This window comes from Tasmannia lanceolata, unplaced genomic scaffold (assembly GCF_043159265.1).
Source record: "Tasmannia lanceolata isolate RefF3 unplaced genomic scaffold, GAP_Taslan_0.1 ptg000015l, whole genome shotgun sequence".
Classification (NCBI taxonomy): Eukaryota; Viridiplantae; Streptophyta; class Magnoliopsida; order Canellales; family Winteraceae; genus Tasmannia; species Tasmannia lanceolata.
Genome location: NW_027518692.1, coordinates 56,666,179 through 56,687,551, shown reverse-complemented (window position 1 = coordinate 56,687,551; position 21,373 = coordinate 56,666,179). Strand labels below are relative to the sequence as shown.

The 21,373-nt window shown below is 39.4% G+C and overlaps 1 protein-coding gene across 1 annotated transcript; it reads left to right on the top strand.

Moving 5' to 3' along the window:
- The first annotated feature begins 2,124 nt into the window (after positions 1-2,124).
- Positions 2,125-21,238, top strand: LOC143892587 (kinase superfamily with octicosapeptide/Phox/Bem1p domain-containing protein). The gene is made up of 9 exons (XM_077397314.1): positions 2,125-2,462; positions 11,209-14,278; positions 14,377-14,463; positions 18,644-18,796; positions 19,261-19,424; positions 19,537-19,684; positions 19,898-20,020; positions 20,316-20,403; positions 20,791-21,238. The coding sequence occupies exons 2-9, from the start codon at positions 11,522-11,524 to the stop codon at positions 20,991-20,993; spliced, it is 3,723 nt and encodes a 1,240-aa protein (XP_077253429.1). The 5' UTR covers positions 2,125-2,462; positions 11,209-11,521; the 3' UTR covers positions 20,994-21,238.
- Positions 21,239-21,373: the final 135 nt, after the last annotated feature.

Below are 21,373 nucleotides of genomic sequence, written 5' to 3'. Positions count from 1 at the left end.
AGAAATAAACAGGCCAAGATGGGGGATCGTAATCGCTCTAAGCGACTTTCAAATAAATGCAGAAATCTAATTCCACAATGCTTTTTTGATGTGATTTGGAGAATCGAGCTTCTCGGGTTGTGTTCGACACTGACTACTTGTTTGGTTTTACTCGTTCTCCACACAAAAAAATGAGAGAATTATGGCGGAAAATGGTTGGTAGACACTATCTTACTGAGCTATTTTATGCCAATTCAGCCCAACCTAGTCAACTTGGCATCTATATCATATCACAAATACAGTTTCTTCTACTGAAAAATGCTAAAAAGGCTGATTGTTTGTCCCCTTCAAAACTCGCTTTCGAATATAAGAATGATTGGATCCATTTATCTGACAAGCAACCGCAAAATCAGCCAAATGCCGGTCAAATCACCATGATCAGATAATCCTGACCATTGATCCATCGAGACTGAGTTAAAGCTTCGCTAAGAAAATCTGAAACGTTGATTTTTGTAGTCCTTTAGTCCCCTCATGATGCCAAAGGTCTCAATTGCATATGCATTTGCCATGTGGGACCCAAACATTGATATTTAGCATTGATCCGACGGTGACCGTTTTCCTAGTCTTTCGGTTTTTACTTTATAATTGAGAAAACGGTTCTCTACACACTAGCTTAAAATACAGTGAAGGCGCATATTGTTTGGGTGATCCAAGCCATCCGTTTTAAAGGCCCTCACATAGATAGGGTGTCTACAAAAAATCAGATCCATAGGATCATTCCAACCCTACGATTTGTGGAGGTAAAATGGATGTCTTTAAACCTTCACAAATTAGTCCATTTTTTGCCTCCACAGTGCGAATTGTTAGGATGATCCTATGGATCTGATTTTTTGTGGACACCCTATCTATATGAGGGCCTTAAAAATGAATGGTTTGGATCACCCAAATAATGTGCCCCGCACTGTATTTTAAGCTAGTGTGTAGATAACTTATCTACACATATGTGTAGGAACCGTTTTCTCTTTATAATTTTAATGTAATATACTATTACATTGACCCTAAAAAAAATTATTCAATGGATGGCATATACTGTATAGAGACCACCGCCTATTAATCTGTGACCTCTTATTTTATTTTGAATAAGACTAATTAAATGTCCCAAAACAATAACTACAAGACATAATAGGATATGCATAGATATAAGGTAATTGATTCCAAAACGCCGCATTTGTACATACAGACAATTTATTTATGTGAACCACATAAAAGCACCGCCACGTGTAAGGAGATCAGGCCTGTTGCATTGATCTCACCATTAGCGGATGATTCTAGACCTTTGATCAAGCACGAAGGAAAAGACGTCCTAAAGATAATTTTAAGCCATTGATTTTTGCAAGCCCCAATCTTGCGAATCAGATAGAACTCCATCTGACAACAGACTTGGACCCACTAGGTCACTCTGTGATAGCCCATCAGATCAATGGTTCTGATCACCCATCACATATTCCACGTGTCTTTGTTCATCAAGACAGTATCATCTGAAGATAATATTTGATAGGGAAATAAATTGATCGGCGGTCAGGATCGTTCCATCACCGCGCTTTTAGGCCATGGCCCATCTACATGTTAGCCAACTAGATCAACTGCCACGTGTAAGATGGGGATCAAATATAATATTTTCCCCTGTATGAATCCTTGTACATAGAACTAGAGTTAAAAATTTATGACTTTGAAAGCAAGCTAATGATAGGGTGGTGGGAGTGAGTCCAAGAACCATCATGTGAAAGAGAAACCAACAAGTAAACAACAAGAGGAGCCATGCTTACAGAATGCAAGTTGAGACTAGAGAGGAGGTGGAAGAAATAAAAAAATTTAAAATGCTGAGGAGCAAAGAAGAGTGCCCTTCATCAGTTGCAAAATTACGAAAGAGCACCAGCCACTAACAAATGAGGTGTTTTTTTTCCTTGCAAAACTTGAAAGGCGAGGTGCTCTTTTAAGAATAACCGATAAGATTGGTGGTCTTTTGTGTGAAATAATTGCTTAAAGTCTAGACGCTTGAATTGGAAATGGTACCGTGTCGGCTACGGGCATCCTGGTCCTATTATTAGAAAGGGCACTCACGTAAAGTGTTTAATAGAGAGGGGCACATTTTAGTGTTGGATATACCGACTGCTTTTCCAATGTTTTGACTAAAAACCAAAATTATCGGATGCTAAGAAAATGGCGGAAAATTCATCATAGTTGTGTCCAAAAGCCGAGAGAGAGAGAGAGAGAGAGAGAGAGAGAGAGAGAGAGAAAACTGTAGTTTGTCGGAAGATTTTCGAAACTTGTCCAAAGATATTCAAGAAAAAAGAAGAGAGAGATAGAGAGAGATTTCTTTTTTTCCACTGATTCTTCGAAGTAGCAGCCATGGCGAATCCGCTCAAGCCCTCCTGATTAAAAAAGGGTATTTTTTTTCAGAAGGAAGTTTAAGCTTATTTGAGGTGCGTATGATGATTTTTTTTTTCTATTTTTGGCTGTTACTTTCTTACCGATTTGATTTTGAGCAGTAGATCGAGCATTCGATCTGTTGTAAGACAGAAAAAAAAAACAATTTTTTATGTGTTTTATCAACATTATGCAGCTTGTTTTTAGTATCATTTTATTTTTTTGTGTAATACTTTTATTTCGGATTAGAAATTCGCATTCGATCGATTGATCGTGTTTAATTAAACTCGATTGGGGTTTTGAAACCTGTCACTTTGTGAAATTCGAGTTCTTCACGTAATTGGATCGATGGATAAGTTGTAGTTGGAATTGCAGTTGGTGAATTAGGGTTTTCTATTGCATGATTTGTAGTTGGAATTGCAGTTGGTGAATTAGGGGTTTTTATTGGATAATTTGTAGTTGGAATTGCAGATGGTGAATTAGGGTTTTGTATTGCAATTTTTCGATACAGAAAAGTTCTGAAATTAACTGAGTAAAATCTGGCCCGGTGTCGTTTACTTGCTCTGTTAGATAAACTTTGAGTGACAGTGTGGAGAGCCACACTTCAAGTTGTAGTCTTTAGTCAATAGTGCTGTATATGCAGTTCATGATTTTATCGGCGTCATGCAAGTCGGTCCATGAGCCCTTGATTGCAAAATGCGATATGTGTGTGTGTTCTATATTGGCAAGTTTTTGAGTTGATGGGTCATTCTACTATGCATAATATGATGCTAGATTTGCTGAAAACTTAATGCCACAGTCCCTGTTCTTGATCCTAGAAGTGTATTTAATTTGGCGACGTCTTTGTCTTGGAACGCCATCTTCAACCCATTTCTATTACTATTCGATGCGAGAAACAGTTAGTTGTCATAAATTTTGCAGCAGTATGTTTTCGAGGATTTGCAAGTTACAACACTATTTGAGGGTTTGATAGAGAGTCTTATCATACTGAAAATGATCACACGACTGGAAAGCCCTCTAATAGGATTTGAGAATACAAGTTTGGGTTATCTCATAGGGATCATCCAGTAGTAAAGATAAGGGATCTGGATTACTGTTATTTTCCTTTTTTCTTTGTACCATTCACTTGAATTTTGCTTTAGCCGTATGACATCTGTTATGATCTGTCTATTTCTAAGTGTAGGTTTTAAAGATAGTCTTCTCCACATCCTTATTTTGCAACTGTAATCTTGTTTTTTGGGTGTGGTTATCAGAAGTAGATTATTTTATTTCCTCCAGAACTCTTTATATTCCCCTCTTTGGCTCTTTGCTGCTGTATGGATTTAGGTGCTCTGTCTAAGGCCATTTGGAAATGCCTTGGTTCCAGGTGGAGTCTATGAGCATCTGAGTACCGTATTTCAATTACATAACAAGGATATCATCTATCATATGCAATAAAGCCAAGGGTTCCTTGAAGATCCTAGAAGAAGCCCCCACCCTAATGGGGGTTTCCAAAATGCCTTAGGGCCTTACACATCTAAACTCATATAGTTTAACGCGGTTCAAAATATTATTGTATTAGCTGTTACGCTTCTGTTTCAAGGGGTTTGATATGATACAAATTCGCTTTATCAATATCTACTGAAAATGGCACTTGGAGCTTGTAAATATCTACGATATCGAGCCGTTACAGTGCCTTATCAGCCATATTGACACCTTTATGTTCCAAAGGGTCATTCTATATCTCTTCATGATTCTCCAATCACTCACAATCGTCCATAATTTATACAATGGATTGCCATATGTTCAACTGATTGATTCTCTTATAAGAATTGAATCCTTCGTTGAGCTGGATTGGTAATCTCTTTTGAATAATTAAAATCCTTGCTCCGATTTCGATTGACTGAATTCTTAGTTAGGCTGGATTGGTAATATCTTTTGAATAATGAAACATTGAAACTCCCTTCTCCGATTTTGATTATCGTAGTTAATTGAATCCTTGAATTGATTAGGATTCGTTCTCTTTTGCAGATAATTGAATCTTCAGTCTGAATTGGATTTATTCTCTTTTCCAATCAGTTGAATCCTAAGGCATATGATGTGCTCGCATTTCAGTCACTATTTTGAGAGAGATTTAGCTGCTTGGGAATGCCATTGTTCTTAAGACAGTTGTCCTGACTCTCGCTCTCTCTCTCATCTTTTTTGTTTCAAGTGTCAAAGATCTCTTATATGAAAATTCTTGATACATATATTTTTTTTGAATAGTCTAATTTATTTTGTAAATGTTCTGTGAGAAATTAGTGCAATTGTCCAATCATCAATTCATTGTCTAAAGAGATCTTTTATTGGGCTAGAGAGGGGTCCAATCATCAATTTACTGTTTAAAGTTAAACTCTAAAGAGATCTTTTACAGCTTTCTTAAAAAATAATAATTGCAATGGGAATCATCTAAAATTTTTGGTCACAACAGCATTCTATTTTCTCCCCCTTCACCTTGCGTACAGGCAAACATTATAGGTAAAGATACTCATAAAACCATAGCAAAGCTATTGAAATATGCATGATGGTCCTTACATGGAGTAGAAGACTGTCATGTGTTGTCTATTATTTGGTGACATTTCTTTGTAGCAACAACTTCGAGAAATCAAAGGTGGCCCGGCCCGTTTTATGTGTTTTTCGGCCCGATAAGACTAACTTAAAGCCCGCTTTATATAAAGGGGCTTTTAGGGCTTATTTCGTGAGAAAGTCTTGTAAAGAGGGTTAAAAGCTCTAAAGAAGGGGGAAAAGGGTGTGCTAGGGTTTCTAGTGGGTTTGGTGAGAGAGAGACCGATCTTCTCTTGTAATCTCTGAATCTTATAGTAGATTTTCTTGTCACCTTTGCCGTGGAGTAGGCTTTTGCCGAACCACGTAAATCTTTGTGTCTTTGTGTGATTGCTTGTGTTTATTCTTTTGTTTTACTTTGCCATTGAAATCACATATTGCTATTTGGGGTTTTTCACAACAACAACATATCAGATAGAGTGTGCAAGAGTAACTGATTGAAAAGAATGTTGAGCTGGTGATAATGCTCTTTGAATTGTTTGCTAGTCCAACCGTGGAACCACAGCAATAGGTTGGTTTTTAGGTCAAAATCACTTAATGCGTCCACAGCCCATGAAAACCATCCAGTTAATTGGATCCATTCATTCGATTTGTGATGTGGATGTTTGAGGATCTCATCAAGAAATATAATTTTAGTTCAAGATTCAGCCAAGAACAAAGAATATTGAATGAATTGAAAATTTCTGCTAAAAAAGTCCTAAAACAGTATGTTGCTGGAAATTGCAGAAAAAATGAGCAGAAAGTACAGAAAATGTGCTTAAAATGCTCAAAAAACACAAATTGATGAACAAGAACAGATATTAACTGAATATTATTGAATTTCAATAATACGTAACCGCAAAAGGAAACATAGCTCTGCTGAAAATTTAAAACTGAGAAGTAGATGAAGTCGAAGGCCTCCTTTAGCAGGAATTCCCTTCAAACAACCTTCGAAGCTCCTTTTGCAAGTGATTTCTCTCGTCCAAAGCTAGGGCTTAAACTCTCTAATTCAAATCTCATCAAAAGTCCCTTCAAAATTCAAAAGAGAGCAAATTATATGGGTAACTCTCACTCAATTACATTTGCCCCTCTCTACATAACTCCATTACAAGAATACTACTACTAGGAAAATACTCATACTTCTCTAGTAAAAGAGAAAATTACTGATGGAAACGAATTTACGATAAAACCCCCCTTCTCATCTATTTCCTTCATTTCCTCTCACCTCTTGCTAGAGGCCTCAAACTTGGTCCTCATCACCCCCCCTACTTAAATGGAGCTTGTCCTCAAGCTCAAATGCTCTCTAAAACTCAATGTTGCAGGTAGTCTCCTGTATCCCATGGATGAACTGGACCGACTCCATTAGCCCTCAGTCGAACCTCTTGCAGCCATCTGGTTCTTTGTGATGCTTGATCACCGCATAATTCATCCAGGCCTAGTGAAAACCTTTTCAAGTGTTCACTCTTGCTTTTATGGAGGTTGGTTCTTCTGACCATCCTGACCTTCCGCCCAATATTATTCAATAACTCCTCGTTGGATGGATTTTGCATCTACAAAACCCGTTATGAGCTGTGGCAGTGGTCCCTCATACAAGTTGGAGTATACTGTGACCGGACCAGTATGCACGGAATAGGTGGAAATAGGGTCTTCTTGCACCTCAACATGATTATCTTCTGTTGGTCAATATGAAAGGTATAAGTGTTATTCCTCCCATCATAAAGGACCTCTCAGTCAAATTGCCATGGCCTGCCCAATAGGATATGATAGGCATCCATCGGTACGATGTCAAACCATGCAAAATCCCTGTTTTTGCCCCCCATGACAAAGGCTACTAAGGACTGCTCTGTCACCCATACATCATCACATTGATTTAGCCAAGCCAGACTGTACGACTTTTAGTGAGGCTCTTGTGTCAAGCCAAGCTTCTTGACGGCTTCCTCTGAGATGGCATTCGTGCCGCCATAAAAAACTAAGATGCATACTCTGTCGTTAATGGTGCATACGGAGGTGAAGATGCTATGTCTCTTCTCATCCTCACTTGATTTGGGAGTCAGACTGACATACAAAGGATACACTCACCAACAATGTTATCAGAAGAAATATCCTCTACATTTTCCTCATCTGATGGCTCCTCTTGAGGACTTGGCTTCTTTGTAATTTGTATCACCCTGAATGAATAGCTGCTGTTGAGCCTTCTTTGGACATTCATTAGAGTAGTGCTCCATATCCTGACACTTAAGGCACTTGATGAATGTCCTGTTTATCTGCTTCTTCATGGTGTTTGCCCAACTGTATGTGACCTTGCAACAGGTCTATGTGACACTGTGGTAGGAGTGAGAGAAGCAGGGGGTGGTGGACATGAGGCATTTGGGACTCGATCATGCCCCTGAATGTTACTGTTCTGGAAACGGCTGCTCGACCCTCCCTGAGCCTTGCTAAAGGCTTCTGATGCGTCCCGTAGGGTATGCCCAATCACGGCATCCTGAATCGAATGTCGCAGACCACTAGTGTAGCGAACCAATGATTGATCTCGTGTCTCTAGTTGATTGTTCAAGGCAACTAGGCAATTGAAATACTCTGTGTACTGAACAAATGACCGGGTCCCCTGCAGCAGCTTATGGAGATGTTGATTTGACACAAGTTGAAGGGAAGAAACAAGGTTTTAAATTTCGGCTGAAATCCGAAATTTCGGATTTCGATAGGGACCGGAATTTGGTAATTTCGGATTTCGGCTTAAATTTCAGCCGAAATGACCGAAATTTTGGATTTAAATTTCGGTTTTGGTTGAGGCCGAACTGAAACTGAAATTTCAATCCTTGGGAATAAACTCCCTTCACATCTCTTTCTTCATCTCACCCCAAGTAGAGATAGAAGGCTAATTTATTTGACGTTGCTAGTACTTCTCTGCCTATCACCAAGTCAATGCTTGGCTCCTCAGTTTCGTGGTCTCGTGGCGACAAGAGAAACGATCTTATCCCATGGGACTTCCTTGCACTCCAGGGTCTCATCAACTGTAGCCTCCCAGTCAAGGGTCTCATCAACTGTGATCTTCAGCTTAAAGTCGGAATCTCACTGTGTTTCTCGACGGGCTTATGGAATCTCAAGTGCTGGCACTGGCCATCTATATGGAGCGGGAGCTGGTCTCCCGTACCTCATGGGAATCTGCTCATCATATACGTCATCCCGGTCATACTCATGATGAAAGTCCTATGGAAGTGGAGATGGAGTCTGATGCCGAGTGGCCAACCGATTGACTCTACCAGTCAGTACCCCTGTCTGAGCCTCTAACTGAGATCGGTGTTCGGGCATATGCTCCTGAGTCCTGATTGACAGCTAACTGCCTCATAACATCAGCCAATGGGTATCCGCTAGGGTCCGAGCTACCCACTTCACAATCAACCATAAGGGCTCGCTTCAGTGGCATATCTGCTTGCACTACACTGCCATGAAGCTTTGGATGCTTGTGTTTGCTGCGGGAATACATAAAATGATGGGTGGCCGGTCTGCATGTGTGTCTGGATCAAGCTCGCCTAGCACTGGCTGCTCCAGGAGGCCAATAATCAACTGGGAAGCTAACTGCTGCTGATACTATATGCAGGCAACAATATCAGCTCAGCACCAATGCAAACTGCCTGGAATAAATCTGCTCAGGTTTTATGTAAATCAGAACCGCCGAAACCGGTGTTCGGAAGCTTAAATCTGCTCAGATCTTTGTATATCACTGATTGAATCACTATAATGGATTAACAACCTATTTACACCTGCAGGGAGAGGGAGCTCGCTGTCCAGAAGCTGACATGCGATCATCTTTAAAGAAAATTCCAGCCCATTTCGAAGCTCAGGCTGTTATTAAGAAACAAACAGAACTCATAATGTCACAGGAAGCACAAAGGAAATTAAGAAACTGGAACTGGTGATCAATTGAAGCAAGTAGAATCACGAAAATGAGGGAAAACACAAAATGAAAATGGCAAGACGGAGAAGAAAATGATGAAATATGTTGGAATCGTTGAAGGAATTCCAAAAATTCTTTTGAGGATTGCTTTCAATGAAAGCAATGACCAATATGCAAAAGAAATGGCTGAAGGACTGCAATGGATAGAGAATTTGAAGTGTTGAAAACGAAATTACAGAAAGTTAAAAGCTTACGGTAAAAATGGAGAAGCCTTAACAGAAAAAGGAAGAAAATTCATGAATTTTTGTGCTAAAGAGTTCCAATTCAAATGATTCGTTGAAAACTAAAGTGCAATCGATGCAAGGGGCTATGGAAGGTGAATCGCATGGATTGCATGGTGTAAAAAACTGGAAATCCTGAAAATTGGCATGTGGCGGCAATTTTTTTAGCATTTTCGAGAATTGCAAATTTTATTGCACTCCAAGATCGCTTTACAGGAAGTTGATGAAGATGGAAGTAATCAACAAGGAACAAAGTCAATTTTCAATGGTAGAAGAATTCGAAGAGAGAATGCAAAATAATTACGTGAAAATTGAGGTGAAAATTGCGATTTTCGGATTTTGATTGAGAAACTGAAATTTTTTTGAGTAATTCAGAACAAATTGAGCAAAAATTCATCCAATGCGTTCAAGAAACCAAGTATGAAAAGATCGCATGATCATGGGAAGAAATCAAATGGGAATTTGAGTTTCGGATTGTGGCGAATTGGGCATTTCGACCGGATCGGGCTCTAATACCAAATTTGATGTAGATCTTTGAGGATCTAATCAAGAAATGCAATTTGAGTTCAACATTCAGCCAAGAACAGTGAAAATGGATTGAAAATTTCTGGTAAAAAAACAGTCCTAAAACAGTATGATACTGAAAATTACAGAAAAATGGGCAGAAAGTGCAGAAAATGTGCTGAAAATGCTGAAAAAATCACAAAATGATGAGCAATAACACAGATGAACTGAATTTTATTGAATTTCAATGAAAGGTAATAACAAAAGGCAACTTAGCTCAGTTGACACTTGAAAACTGAGAAGTAGATGAAGCGGAAGGCCTTCCTGTGCAGGAGTTCCCTTGAAACAACTTTCAAAGCTCATTTTACAAGTGATATCTCTCTCCCAAAGCTAGGACACAAACTCCCTAATTCAAATCTTAGCAAAAGTCCTTCCAAAATTCCAAAGATAGCTATTTATATGATAACTCTCACTCAATTACATTTGCCCCACTACATCACTTGATTATATGGATAGCTCTCAGTCAATTACATTTACCCCACTACATCACTTATTTATATGGATAGCTCTCACTCAATTACATTTGCCCTACTACATCACTCTATTACAAGAATGCCACTCCTAGTAGGAAAATACTCATACTCCCCTACTAAAAGGGTAAAATTACCTATGAAACCGCTAGTAATGGCTTATTACGATTATACTCCCCTCTCAACTATTTCCTTCACTTCCTCTCACCTCTTGCCAAAGGCCTCAAACCTGGTGCTCATCAATTTGCCGCCTTAAACACCGCTCTTTAGTTTATGATCAAATTGAAGTCTTACATAAACTCTCATGTCTAACAGGTGGTCAGCTAGACAGCTTACTATGCTTTCAATTATTTCATTGAATTTTAATATGTCACGTCTAGTCAGCAGTGAGAAGATTTTAGGTGAATTGCATTTTAAATGCATGGGTAAGTTCAGTGATATAAGGTTATTAAGAAGGGACAAAAACATCTCTTCCCATGAAAGCATGGCATTTTTCCTTTGTATGAAGCAATGAAGAGGAGCCATTGCCAGCACGTATTTTCACGACCGAGTTAATTATTTTTAGGGGATCATGATATAATAGGAAAACTGACAAAGTTGGAAAGATCAAAATGTTTTTGTACTTTCCAATGATGCAGTAGCAGGAAGCATTACTGGTAAGGTTTCTTAAATTTTAATCTCTTTTATACTTCTAGCCCAAACAAACAAACTAACTGCACAAGAAACTTCAAACTCTGTTTTTCCTTTTCTTTTCCCGCTCAGACTCTTTACTTCTGGTGCATGTGTAGATGGTATCTGATGGATCATTTAAGACCCCTTTTTTATGTTATTTATGGGTATTTTGTCATATTTTCATATTGGGATGAAGACGTATTCTTTACAATTTTGGTTTTCTCATTTTGTGATCTGAAATGGTTGATTTGATGTCTTCCTCTTTTGTTTTGTCATTTATGGTCTGGTTTTTATCTATTGCAAAGATTATCCAACATCTTGATCTAAAGATGAATACTAAGATTTTTTCTGTTTATGCCAGTGCAATACGTTTGGGAGATCCTTTGCTTCTTGGAGTAATTTTCTATTGCTTGATCGCAATCATGTTATATACCTGGTTGCTCTTTGATATTGGTTAGATCTAGCAGAGGGTACGTCGGAATCAGTGAGAGCTCCTTTCCTGTTTCAAACCCCTGTTTGAGAAACTCGAGTTCTGTCTTAGAGGATCGTAAAAGGCTTTTGGAAGCCAAATTTGTGATGAATTACATGTGGGAATGGGTACTTGGACATGGAATTCATATGATCCTCATGGTATTGTAACTTTGGGGGTTTGCCCCCCATTGAAATTGATCTAAATGGAGAGAAGTTCAGAAGGGCTGAAAGAGCCTTCAAAAACTCATGAACAGTCCTGGTATGAATCCATGGAAACTAGAAATGAAGGGCCTGGTTCTTCAGGACAAAGGTTTCTTCATGATCCATCTAATTCCATTAATATCAATGCCAGACTCCCGGAATTCAACTTACCAAGTGGGGTTAAACCTGTTCTTAATTACTCTTTTCAAACCGGTGAGGAGTTTGCTCTTGAATTTATGCGAGAAAGGGCTAATCCCCGGAAACTCTTTGTCCCAAAGGCACCTTCAGATTGGAGCGGCAAACCTGTTTATACGGATCTGAGAATGCTAGGCATTAACCCTATGGGATCTGAAAGTGGGTCAGAGGTATCAATGCCTGCCATGGGAGAAAAAGAACTGGTGAAGGAGTTTGATAAAAAGGACAGCTTTGAAACTGATAACAGAAGTTACTATGAATCTGCTCGATCTCAACCACGTACTTCCACAGGTGATGGAAGTAGTCGAGGGGTTGCTCATGGGTATATCTCTTCAGGGGCTTCCGATAACTCATCAACAAAGATGAAGTTCTTGTGTAGCTTTGGTGGTAAAATCCTGCCCCGACCAAGTGACGCAAAGCTCAGATATGTAGGAGGTGATACACGAATTATTCGAATAATCAAAGACATTTCTTTTCAAGAACTTATGCAGAAAGCATCGACAATATACAACCAAGCTCATACGATCAAATATCAGCTGCCTGGGGAGGATCTTGATGCATTGGTATCAGTGTCTTGTGATGAAGATCTGCAGAATATGATCGAGGAATGTAGTGTTCTAGAAGGTGGAGAGGGATCACAGAAACTTAGGATGTTCCTGTTTTCTGCAAGTGAAATGGAAGACACTCATTTTGGTCTCGGAAGCATGGAAGGAGATTCTGAAATTCAGTATGTGGTTGCTGTCAATGGTGTGGACTTAGGACCTGCGAAAAATTCAAGTGGTCATGGTTTTGCGAGCACATCAGCTAATGATTTGGATCAATTATTCAGTCTCAATGTTGGAGGTGGCAGTGTGGGAGTTGAAACGGGGTCAGTTGGGACTATTGCTGCCCCTTCGACCAGCATTTTGGCGCCTCCTTCTACTACCCTATCTTCTATGCCAATGCAGGCCAGTTATTCAAATGATTATGAACCCCATGTACCTATCCCATCCCATTATGTCTACAATTCGCATTATGCACCAGATGGACAAGATCCAGTTCCAATGTCCTTCAACACGATACCATCTCTACCACAAGGAGGTTCGCATGGAGTTGATGGCTCAATCCAGAAAAACAATGAGGTTGAACAAAGTAGATATTTCGAAAATGAATTTATTTCCTCCATGCAGCAGTCTGATGGTTCTGTTTCAAATTATTTCCCATCTGAAGTGTCTTTTTCTACACAAGATAGAGGAACATCTCTATTCTCTTCACAGCATAATGAAAAACACCAGGAACTTGTACAAGGGTCAACGCCACAGGATGCTGAGAATGCTAGCCAACCACAGGTGCCTAATGACGATGACCATTACTACGCTTCTGGTCCCGCATATGCTAATTCTGAGTCTGACCAGACTGAGTTTAGCCACTATGAGCCACCCTTGCTTCCTCAGAGGGTTTTTCATTCCGAGAGGATTCCTCGGGAGCAGATGGAATTAATGAATCGATTATCCAAATCTGATGATTCCATGGGTTCTCAGTATCTGATACCTCATCCTAGTCTAGTGCCACAGGAACCTATCACTGAGTCTGTTGATCCATCCCATGAAGGGAATCTGGGTTCTGAGCAAACCAATGTATCAGCAAAACCAGCACTTATGAATCCTCTTACCGTTGAAGATGATTTGCTGCAGTTTGAAAACTATAAAGGGTTGGCAGATGCAATTACTCATATGAAGCAACATGAACCTATGTTTTCCAAAGAGGGGTTGATCTCTGGAAACATTGCTCAACATAATTTACATGGTCTGGAGGAAGACTCAAATAGTGGTGAAATGAGTTGGGTCAAAGGTAATCTTAAAGAACTCTCTGTTGGTAAAGAAGAGTTAGTTGCAAAAGAAAGCCCATCTGCTGGCTCAGATATTGATGTCAAGCAGCAAGAAGATCCCACTTCTGGTCTTCCAGAGCCACACTGGGGAGAGATGGGTACCAAGGCGACCAACGATAACATTGCCATGGGGCAGGCACCACATTTTGGTGCCCCACCAGAGCAAGGGGATATTCTTATTGATATCAATGATCGCTTCCCTCCTAATTTACTTTCTGATATATTTTCAAAGGCAAGAATCCCTCAAGATGCCCCAGGTATAAGTCTCCTGCGCCAAGATGACACTGGATTGAGTTTGAATATGCAAAACCATGAGCCTAAGCGCTGGTCATTCTTTCGAAATTTGGCTCAAGATGTCAGGAAAGACGTCTCTCTTATGGACCAGGACCATATTGTTTTCCCTTCTCCTCTAACAAATGTTGAAGCAGGGGGCCCTAGAGCCTATGGGTTTTCACCTCTAGAGGGTGAGAGAGTTGCTGTTGGCCATGTGGACCAACAAATTGAATTTGACGAGGGAATCCAGCAAGAATTATCTGGTATTGCTGGAGCTGACACCAGTGGTGTTCGCACAGGTTACATTCCTTCCCAGGTCATTCATCCCAATTTAATGGAAAGCAGCAGTGAAGGTGTGCAGGTAGAGGAAATTTCCTTTTCAAAACAAGCAGGGGAGCTAAGAACTCTAGACTCAGAGTTTGAGGTATATTTTCTCTATCAACGTATTGTTTAGGTTTCATTTACTTCCTACCAAATTTGTTTTCCTCTGGCCGGATTGTCTAATCAATTTGATGCTTCTAGGAAGGAAAGTTGGAAGTCGGGAATACTGGCGGACCTATGGTTGATTATTCTGCGGGCAATTTTGATATTGATATCATTGACTTGCAGGTATGATACTTGCGTTATATCTGGTATATTTGCATATGCAGTATAATGATATTTAATGTTTATTATATAATTGAATGCCAGCACATCTATAAATCAAATGTAGTTTTGTGACAGAATTATGTATTCTTAAATAGAAGAGCAGCATTCTAAGATACTCCACTCCTCAGAAGGTAGGGGTGCAACTCGGGTCCGGTTCAACCAGAAAAAAAGTCGGGTTGGGCTGGGTTGAGTTCAGGTTCGGGTTGAGTTCGGGTCGGGGGCTTGGGCAACCTGACCCGAGTGGAACCTGACATTTTTTATTTTAGTAAGCTCAAAACTTGGGTCTGGTCGGATTTGGGTTGGGAAAAAGGGTTCCTCGGGTTGAACCTCATCGGGTTGGAACTCCGGTCGGGTTCGGGATCGGGTTGAGTAAATGGTTCCTCGGGTCAGGTTCGGGTTGGCCTCAACCCGACCCGAGTTGCACCCCTATCAGAAGGGGTAATATAACTCATCTTGAACAGTTACAGAAATAGATCTGTGATATTTTCTCATGCACATCAGTTATGACTATTTAACATCTAATCTCATGCAAATGGAGGTTGATCAAAGAAAGTCTTCTTTTGGTTCCATTTAAGAAATAAGTGATACTAACCTCCTCTAGTAGATGGGAAGATGAGGAAGAATGTTATGAGAGAGCAGCTGTAAGGAGTTGATAAGAACATCTCTGCAGTTGGGGATGGAAGGATGAGGAAATCAAAATAGAACTTCATATTACAATTGACATAGCTTGGAGGATCATCCAAAAGAGGAGCAAGAGAATTTTTCTGAACAACAAAGCTATCACAATCTTAAAATGAATAAACATTTATTAAAAATATATATTTATACCGGAAAATGTGTTCTTTAGAGGGTCGTGTTTGTTCTTTCATGTAGAAGAAAGATGAACAGGTGCATCCGAATATTCAAAGGCAATTGCAGAAGATGATTTTTTTTATAACAGTAACTTTTTTTGATATCACTGGAGGACAATTAACGAGATAAAGACTGGTCAAAGTGTTTCAACTTAAAATATTTTTGATACTTTTAAACCTATACGGGGAGACAATAATTTTGGTAATATTTTTTAACATGTAGGAGAGACAAATTAATTTGAGTGCTATGCCTATTTTGATGTTCATCAATTCCATTTTGCTGAAGAGTACCTTATCTACGATGAATCAATCTCTCGTGCTTGACAAATTATTGAAATGGGAAAGAACTTTTTCCCAATGAGCTTAGACATAAATCTCTATTTTTGTTGAGTTGGTGATACAAAATCACCGGTTCTATTTCATTCTTGGAGTGGGTCCCACTTGGCCCTTTTAAGTGGGATGTGTTTTTTCTCTCTCTCTCTCTCTCTCTCTATATATATATATATATATGGATTGTATATGAAAGAGAGGGTTCGAAGAAGAAGGAAAATGTAGAGAGGAGAGGAGAAAAGGTTAGGGCAAGGCAAGAGGGTTTTCTCTTGGGGCCCTAAGAGGGCTTTTGTGGTGGAGCAAAAGCAAGGTTCTTCTTGAGGAGAAAGTTAGGGCAAGGCAAGAGGTGTTTTCTCTTCGGGGCTCTAAGAGGGCTTTTGTGGTGAAGCAAAAGCAAGGTTCTTCCACTCAAGGTTGAGGAGAAATTAAGGGCAAGAAGAGGGTTTTCTCTTGGGCTCTTGGAAGGCTTTTTTTGTGGTGAAGCAAAAAAGGGGTTTTTCCTCCTATTGTTTATCAAAGCGTATTCTTCTTCTTCCATTTTTATTCTCCATTGGATTTTGTATCATCAACTCAACAATCTCCACCTTGATGCGTAATCACCGGCATTTCGAGCCTTCCTTCTTGAAGCGAGAGAAGATAGACACAAATCCAACTCTCTCCTTGAACCACCTTAGTGAGCATATTCGTCACATTCTCCTTGGTTCTGACTTTGAACAATCAGATCCTTCCGTCTTCTCACCAAAAAGTTCCACCTTAAATGTGTGCCTAGTCATTTTCTCAATCCTTGCTTCTTTCATGCAATTTCCCAAACACCTTGCGTGCAAAACCCGGATGCTCTGATACCAATTGTAGCGGCCAAAATCCACCGCTAATAACATCTGCCAATCCACCACCTGCGAACACACGGAAATACCCAAGATCTTGCACAAACAAGATGGAGAAAATATATACGACAAACCACAACCACAAAAGGGATCAAATCACAAGCAACCACAGGAAGACAAGATTGTATATGGTTCACCACAATGGGGTACTCCACGGACAAGGCAACACACAATCCACTATTTAAAGCCAAAATAATACAATGTTACTTCCACCTGTAAAATCCACCGATAAAACCCTTTTCTCCAACCTTCTATGTAGCCACAAAATAGTACAATGTTGACGACTTGGCCAAGGTAAGGATTTATTTTCTCTAGGAGCAAATAGAAGATTCAAATGTTGACTACTTCTTAGTTTAAAAACTCACTGAGTAAACCTCGCTTTACCTTGGCCAAGTTCTCGTATGTGTCCTTGTTTTGCACTGCCAAGTCAATCAAAACTCCTATGACTCGCCGAAGTTAATGAAATAATTACTGCATAATCACTGACTTGCCCAAGTTGACTCCCTTGTGCCTTGGCCAAGTTCTCTTCCTAGATTTACCAAAAAAAAAAAAGTTCTCTTCCTAGTCAGAGTCGTGAAACACTAGCCGAATTGCATTTTGAAAAATATTTAGAATCTTCGGAAACTTTAGTTTGTCACTTGAAAGGCTGCCAAAATGAAACATTTTAAAAGCCTATCATAGTTTGGATGACCTAAACTGCGAAAGGGAAAGCCTCTTGAGAGAATTTCTCCCACTTATTTCATTAGATGGAAGGGCAAAGAGAACATGTATATGTTGTTGGATCTCCATGAAATTTCTGGTACATAATTCCCACAATAGGGACTGTTTCGACCAGCTTGTTGCTTTGGAGATTTTCTTTAGAGAAGAATATGGCTATCTATCAATGAGTTGCCCTATTGATGGTTAATGTTTAGCACAATCTTACAAAACATTTTAGAATGTAAAGGGTCTAATCTCTTTTGGGTTGATTGCCAGTGTAAGTGTGTAACCACTCTAGAAGCTTACATAGGGAGCTGTCAATAGTAAGCAGGCACTGAAAGTGGCATCAGTAAAGAATAAAGATCCATCCTAGTCTTGAGTATGTGATTTTTTAGTGTTTGGTACAGTTAGCATTGCAGATGTCAGGTATGATCCAGATGGAGTGGATAACCATAGGAATATTGTGAACGTGCATGCTTATTGTTCTGCGGATGACATTAGTTCAAAGTTCAAACCAGTATGTAAAAATTCATCTCTAATTTATGCCTTATCTACAGAGCCTAAGATAATTGCTGTACACTTGTTGAATAATAAGGTGCAATCTATGTGTCATGTTTGTATTTTTAAGGGTTTTCAGAGTCCCGATTCCTTTATGAGGATAGGGAACAATCATAGCACTGTTCTCTTCTTGTTGGTAAGTTGTCAGCTGATATCTTCTGTTTAGCCATTTATGAGTCATTTGGACATGCATTTCAATGGTCAATATCTTGCATAATTCTAACCCGGAAGGGGTTGGCACGTCGGCTAGTGTCGTGGGTTTGCTTCCCATAGACACGAGTTTGAGTCCCCTCGGAGTTACCCGATGCACGTGGTTCACGGGTGATTGCGTGCATCCATAGGGATTAGTCCCACCCTAAAATGGGGTGGGAATACCCTATGTCATAAAAAAAATATATTTATCATGCATAATTCTAGGAACATATTTACATATTTGCATGCACAATTGATAGTTATATTGGAGCCAAAACAGGCCCCAATTGACAACACCTGAAAGCGCATCCAACTTACCATGTAGTTATATGTATCTGTTTCAATTTTATGTTGGCCTTTTAGGAACTTGTAGTTATATGTATCTGTTTTAATTTTATGTTGGCCTTTTAGAAACTTGGATCTCCACCCAATTAATTTATCTTCATTTCTAGCTTTGAGAGGCGAGTCTCTGGACATGAATCATCTAAGCTGACATTCTGTTCACTTTAATTTCTTATTTTCCCACAAGCCTATTATCTGCTCATCAGTTCATTTGATTACAGTTAATTTCAAATATTGGAGTTTCTTCTTTCACTTTTTGAGTGAACGTTTTGAATGACTAAACAGATCATAAAGAATGAGGATCTTGAGGAGCTGAAAGAACTGGGTTCCGGCACATTTGGAACCGTCTATCACGGAAAATGGAGGGGATCAGACGTTGCCATTAAACGAATAAAAAAGAGCTGCTTTACGGGTCGCTCATCTGAGCAAGAGAGATTGGTGAACATTCTTCTAATTTATTATGCCTTTTCTTGCTTTTCTGTGTTTGTGATGATACACCGTGGCTAACGACAATGTTACCACAATTGCTCCCTTTGATAAGAATCCAACTCATCTGGTCATGCTAGCACAACATTTTTCGACTTCTATCCAAGGATTTCGGTTTCGGGCATGGCTGAAACCGAAATTTTGAAAAAAACTTAAAAAATCACATTTTACCGAAATTTAGGCCAAAATTACCTGCCGAAATTTGGGACTATGGCCGAAATTTTGGATTTTGGCGATTTCAGTTTCGGTCCCAACTGAAATCTGAAATTTCGGTATTTAGGCCGAAATTCAAAACCATGCTTCCATCAGCCGATTTTCAACCCCTTTTTCTCTTCAGCGGTCTTTTCCTAGCAAGGAGAACTTAAATAGTCTTAGTTTTTCAGTGCTGCATAATTAACCAACAATGCTGCTTGCAGACTGTTGAGTTTTGGAGGGAAGCTGAAATTCTCTCTAGGCTTCATCATCCAAACGTTGTGGCGTTCTATGGTGTCGTACAAGATGGACCTGGGGCAACATTAGCCACTGTTACAGAGTACATGGTGAATGGTTCTCTTAGGCATGTTTTGCTACGGAAGGACCGGTAAATCTTCTCCAGTGTTTCTGTTTCCCAAATTAATGGTATCACTCTTTTTTTTTTTGAATGGTTGGGTTCACTCTTGTATAACTGAAATTCCTTGGATTGCAATTTTCAGGTATCTTGATCGCCGCAAGCGGCTCATAATCGCAATGGATGCGGCTTTTGGAATGGAATATTTGCATTCTAAGAATATTGTTCATTTTGATTTGAAGTGTGATAACTTGCTTGTGAACCTGAAAGATCCCTTACGACCAATTTGCAAGGTAATTTACATAATTCACTTCTTTGGTAGGAATTTTTTTCTATGAAAGATGGTCACCACATTTAGAATGTTGCCAATTTAACTTAATCTCTTTATTTCATTTTCTTATATTACTTTTTCCCCTTTTCTTCTTTTGGCTTTATGGAAAATGGCTGCCTAGATGGTACCAATTTAAAACACCAACCCAAATAAGAGTAACATTGTTCCTATGCAGGTTGGCGATTTTGGCTTGTCAAAAATTAAGCGTAATACCCTGGTTTCGGGTGGTGTGAGGGGAACTTTGCCATGGATGGCTCCCGAGCTATTAAATGGCAGCAGCAGTAAGGTCTCTGAAAAGGTAAAACACCATCCTTCAATTGGTACTTTATGTTTCACACTCTAAAAAGATTCTTATATTCTTTCTTAATTATGGTAAAAACATGAAAGTAGTAGACACCCTTAATATCTATCAAGGCCCGAGACAATTTGCATTTCTCTAAGTAATTTGAGAACATGAAGAGGGTCTCTCCGGGGATTAAAGGCACTTCTTTGATGTAGAGTGGCTTTAAATATTTTAATTTCAAGGTCCTAACGAATGTCGGTCTCCGAAACCTTGTGTCCCGATCTAATGGCCCACTATTTGCGATTGCCAGGTTGATGTGTTCTCCTTTGGTATTGTCATGTGGGAAATACTCACAGGCGAGGAACCTTACGCCAATATGCATTACGGTGCAATCATAGGTATGCTTCTTATCATTTCTTTTTCCCTGTTTGACTTGATGAAAGTTCATGTGACCAAAACCATCGATTCTGATCACAAAAATAACTGGGACCAAGGCTGTCTGGTGAATGGGTCCCGCCACCATCTGTGACCATGTTACCAGCAGTTTGCTAGCAAAAAAAAATCACAGCAGTGTGTTCTGCTCGTGGATTTAAATTTTGGTTTCGGTTTCGGTCCTTACCAAACCGAAACCGAATTTGTTTTTCAAATTTCGGTCATTTCGGCCTAAATTTGTACAATTTCGGTCAAATGACCACATTTCGGCCGAAATATAAAACAATAGTTCTGTGAACTGTTGATTCTCTAATTATTAAAGAGCTAAGACATCTCTATCGAAACACATGCAGGAGGTATTGTGAATAACACATTGCGGCCACCGGTGCCTAGTTTCTGTGACCCTGAATGGAGAAGGCTAATGGAGCAGTGTTGGGCTCCAGATCCCGGAGCTCGACCATCTTTCACTGAAATAGCAAGGCGTCTACGCAATATGTCTGTGGCTGTTCAAGCTAAAACACCTGGTCATCAAGCGCAAAATCAGGCAATCAAATGATCTCTCGACGATCCTCTAATTTCCACTTATGCTTCCTATTTAAGCTGATTTATTCGTTATATTTTATGTGATAAAATTTCTTTATTATAAAATATACCTTAATAGTGAGGGTTGTCTCCCATGCGAAGCGTATGAGTTTGCAACAATAAGAGTTGTGTTTGATACATAAACTGTTTGTCTCTGTAACGTGAAATTGCTGTTGTGTGATTTATCAACGGAAAGTACAAACTGTATTACACCTCTAATCAATTTCCTGTGTATAACTAGTTCATTTAATATCAGTAAGAACAGAGAAGAATAAAAGACACTTAAAACTGAATGCCAGTTGATGGTATCGCAGTTACATGATTAATAGTGTCAAAATCTCCACAAACATCAAC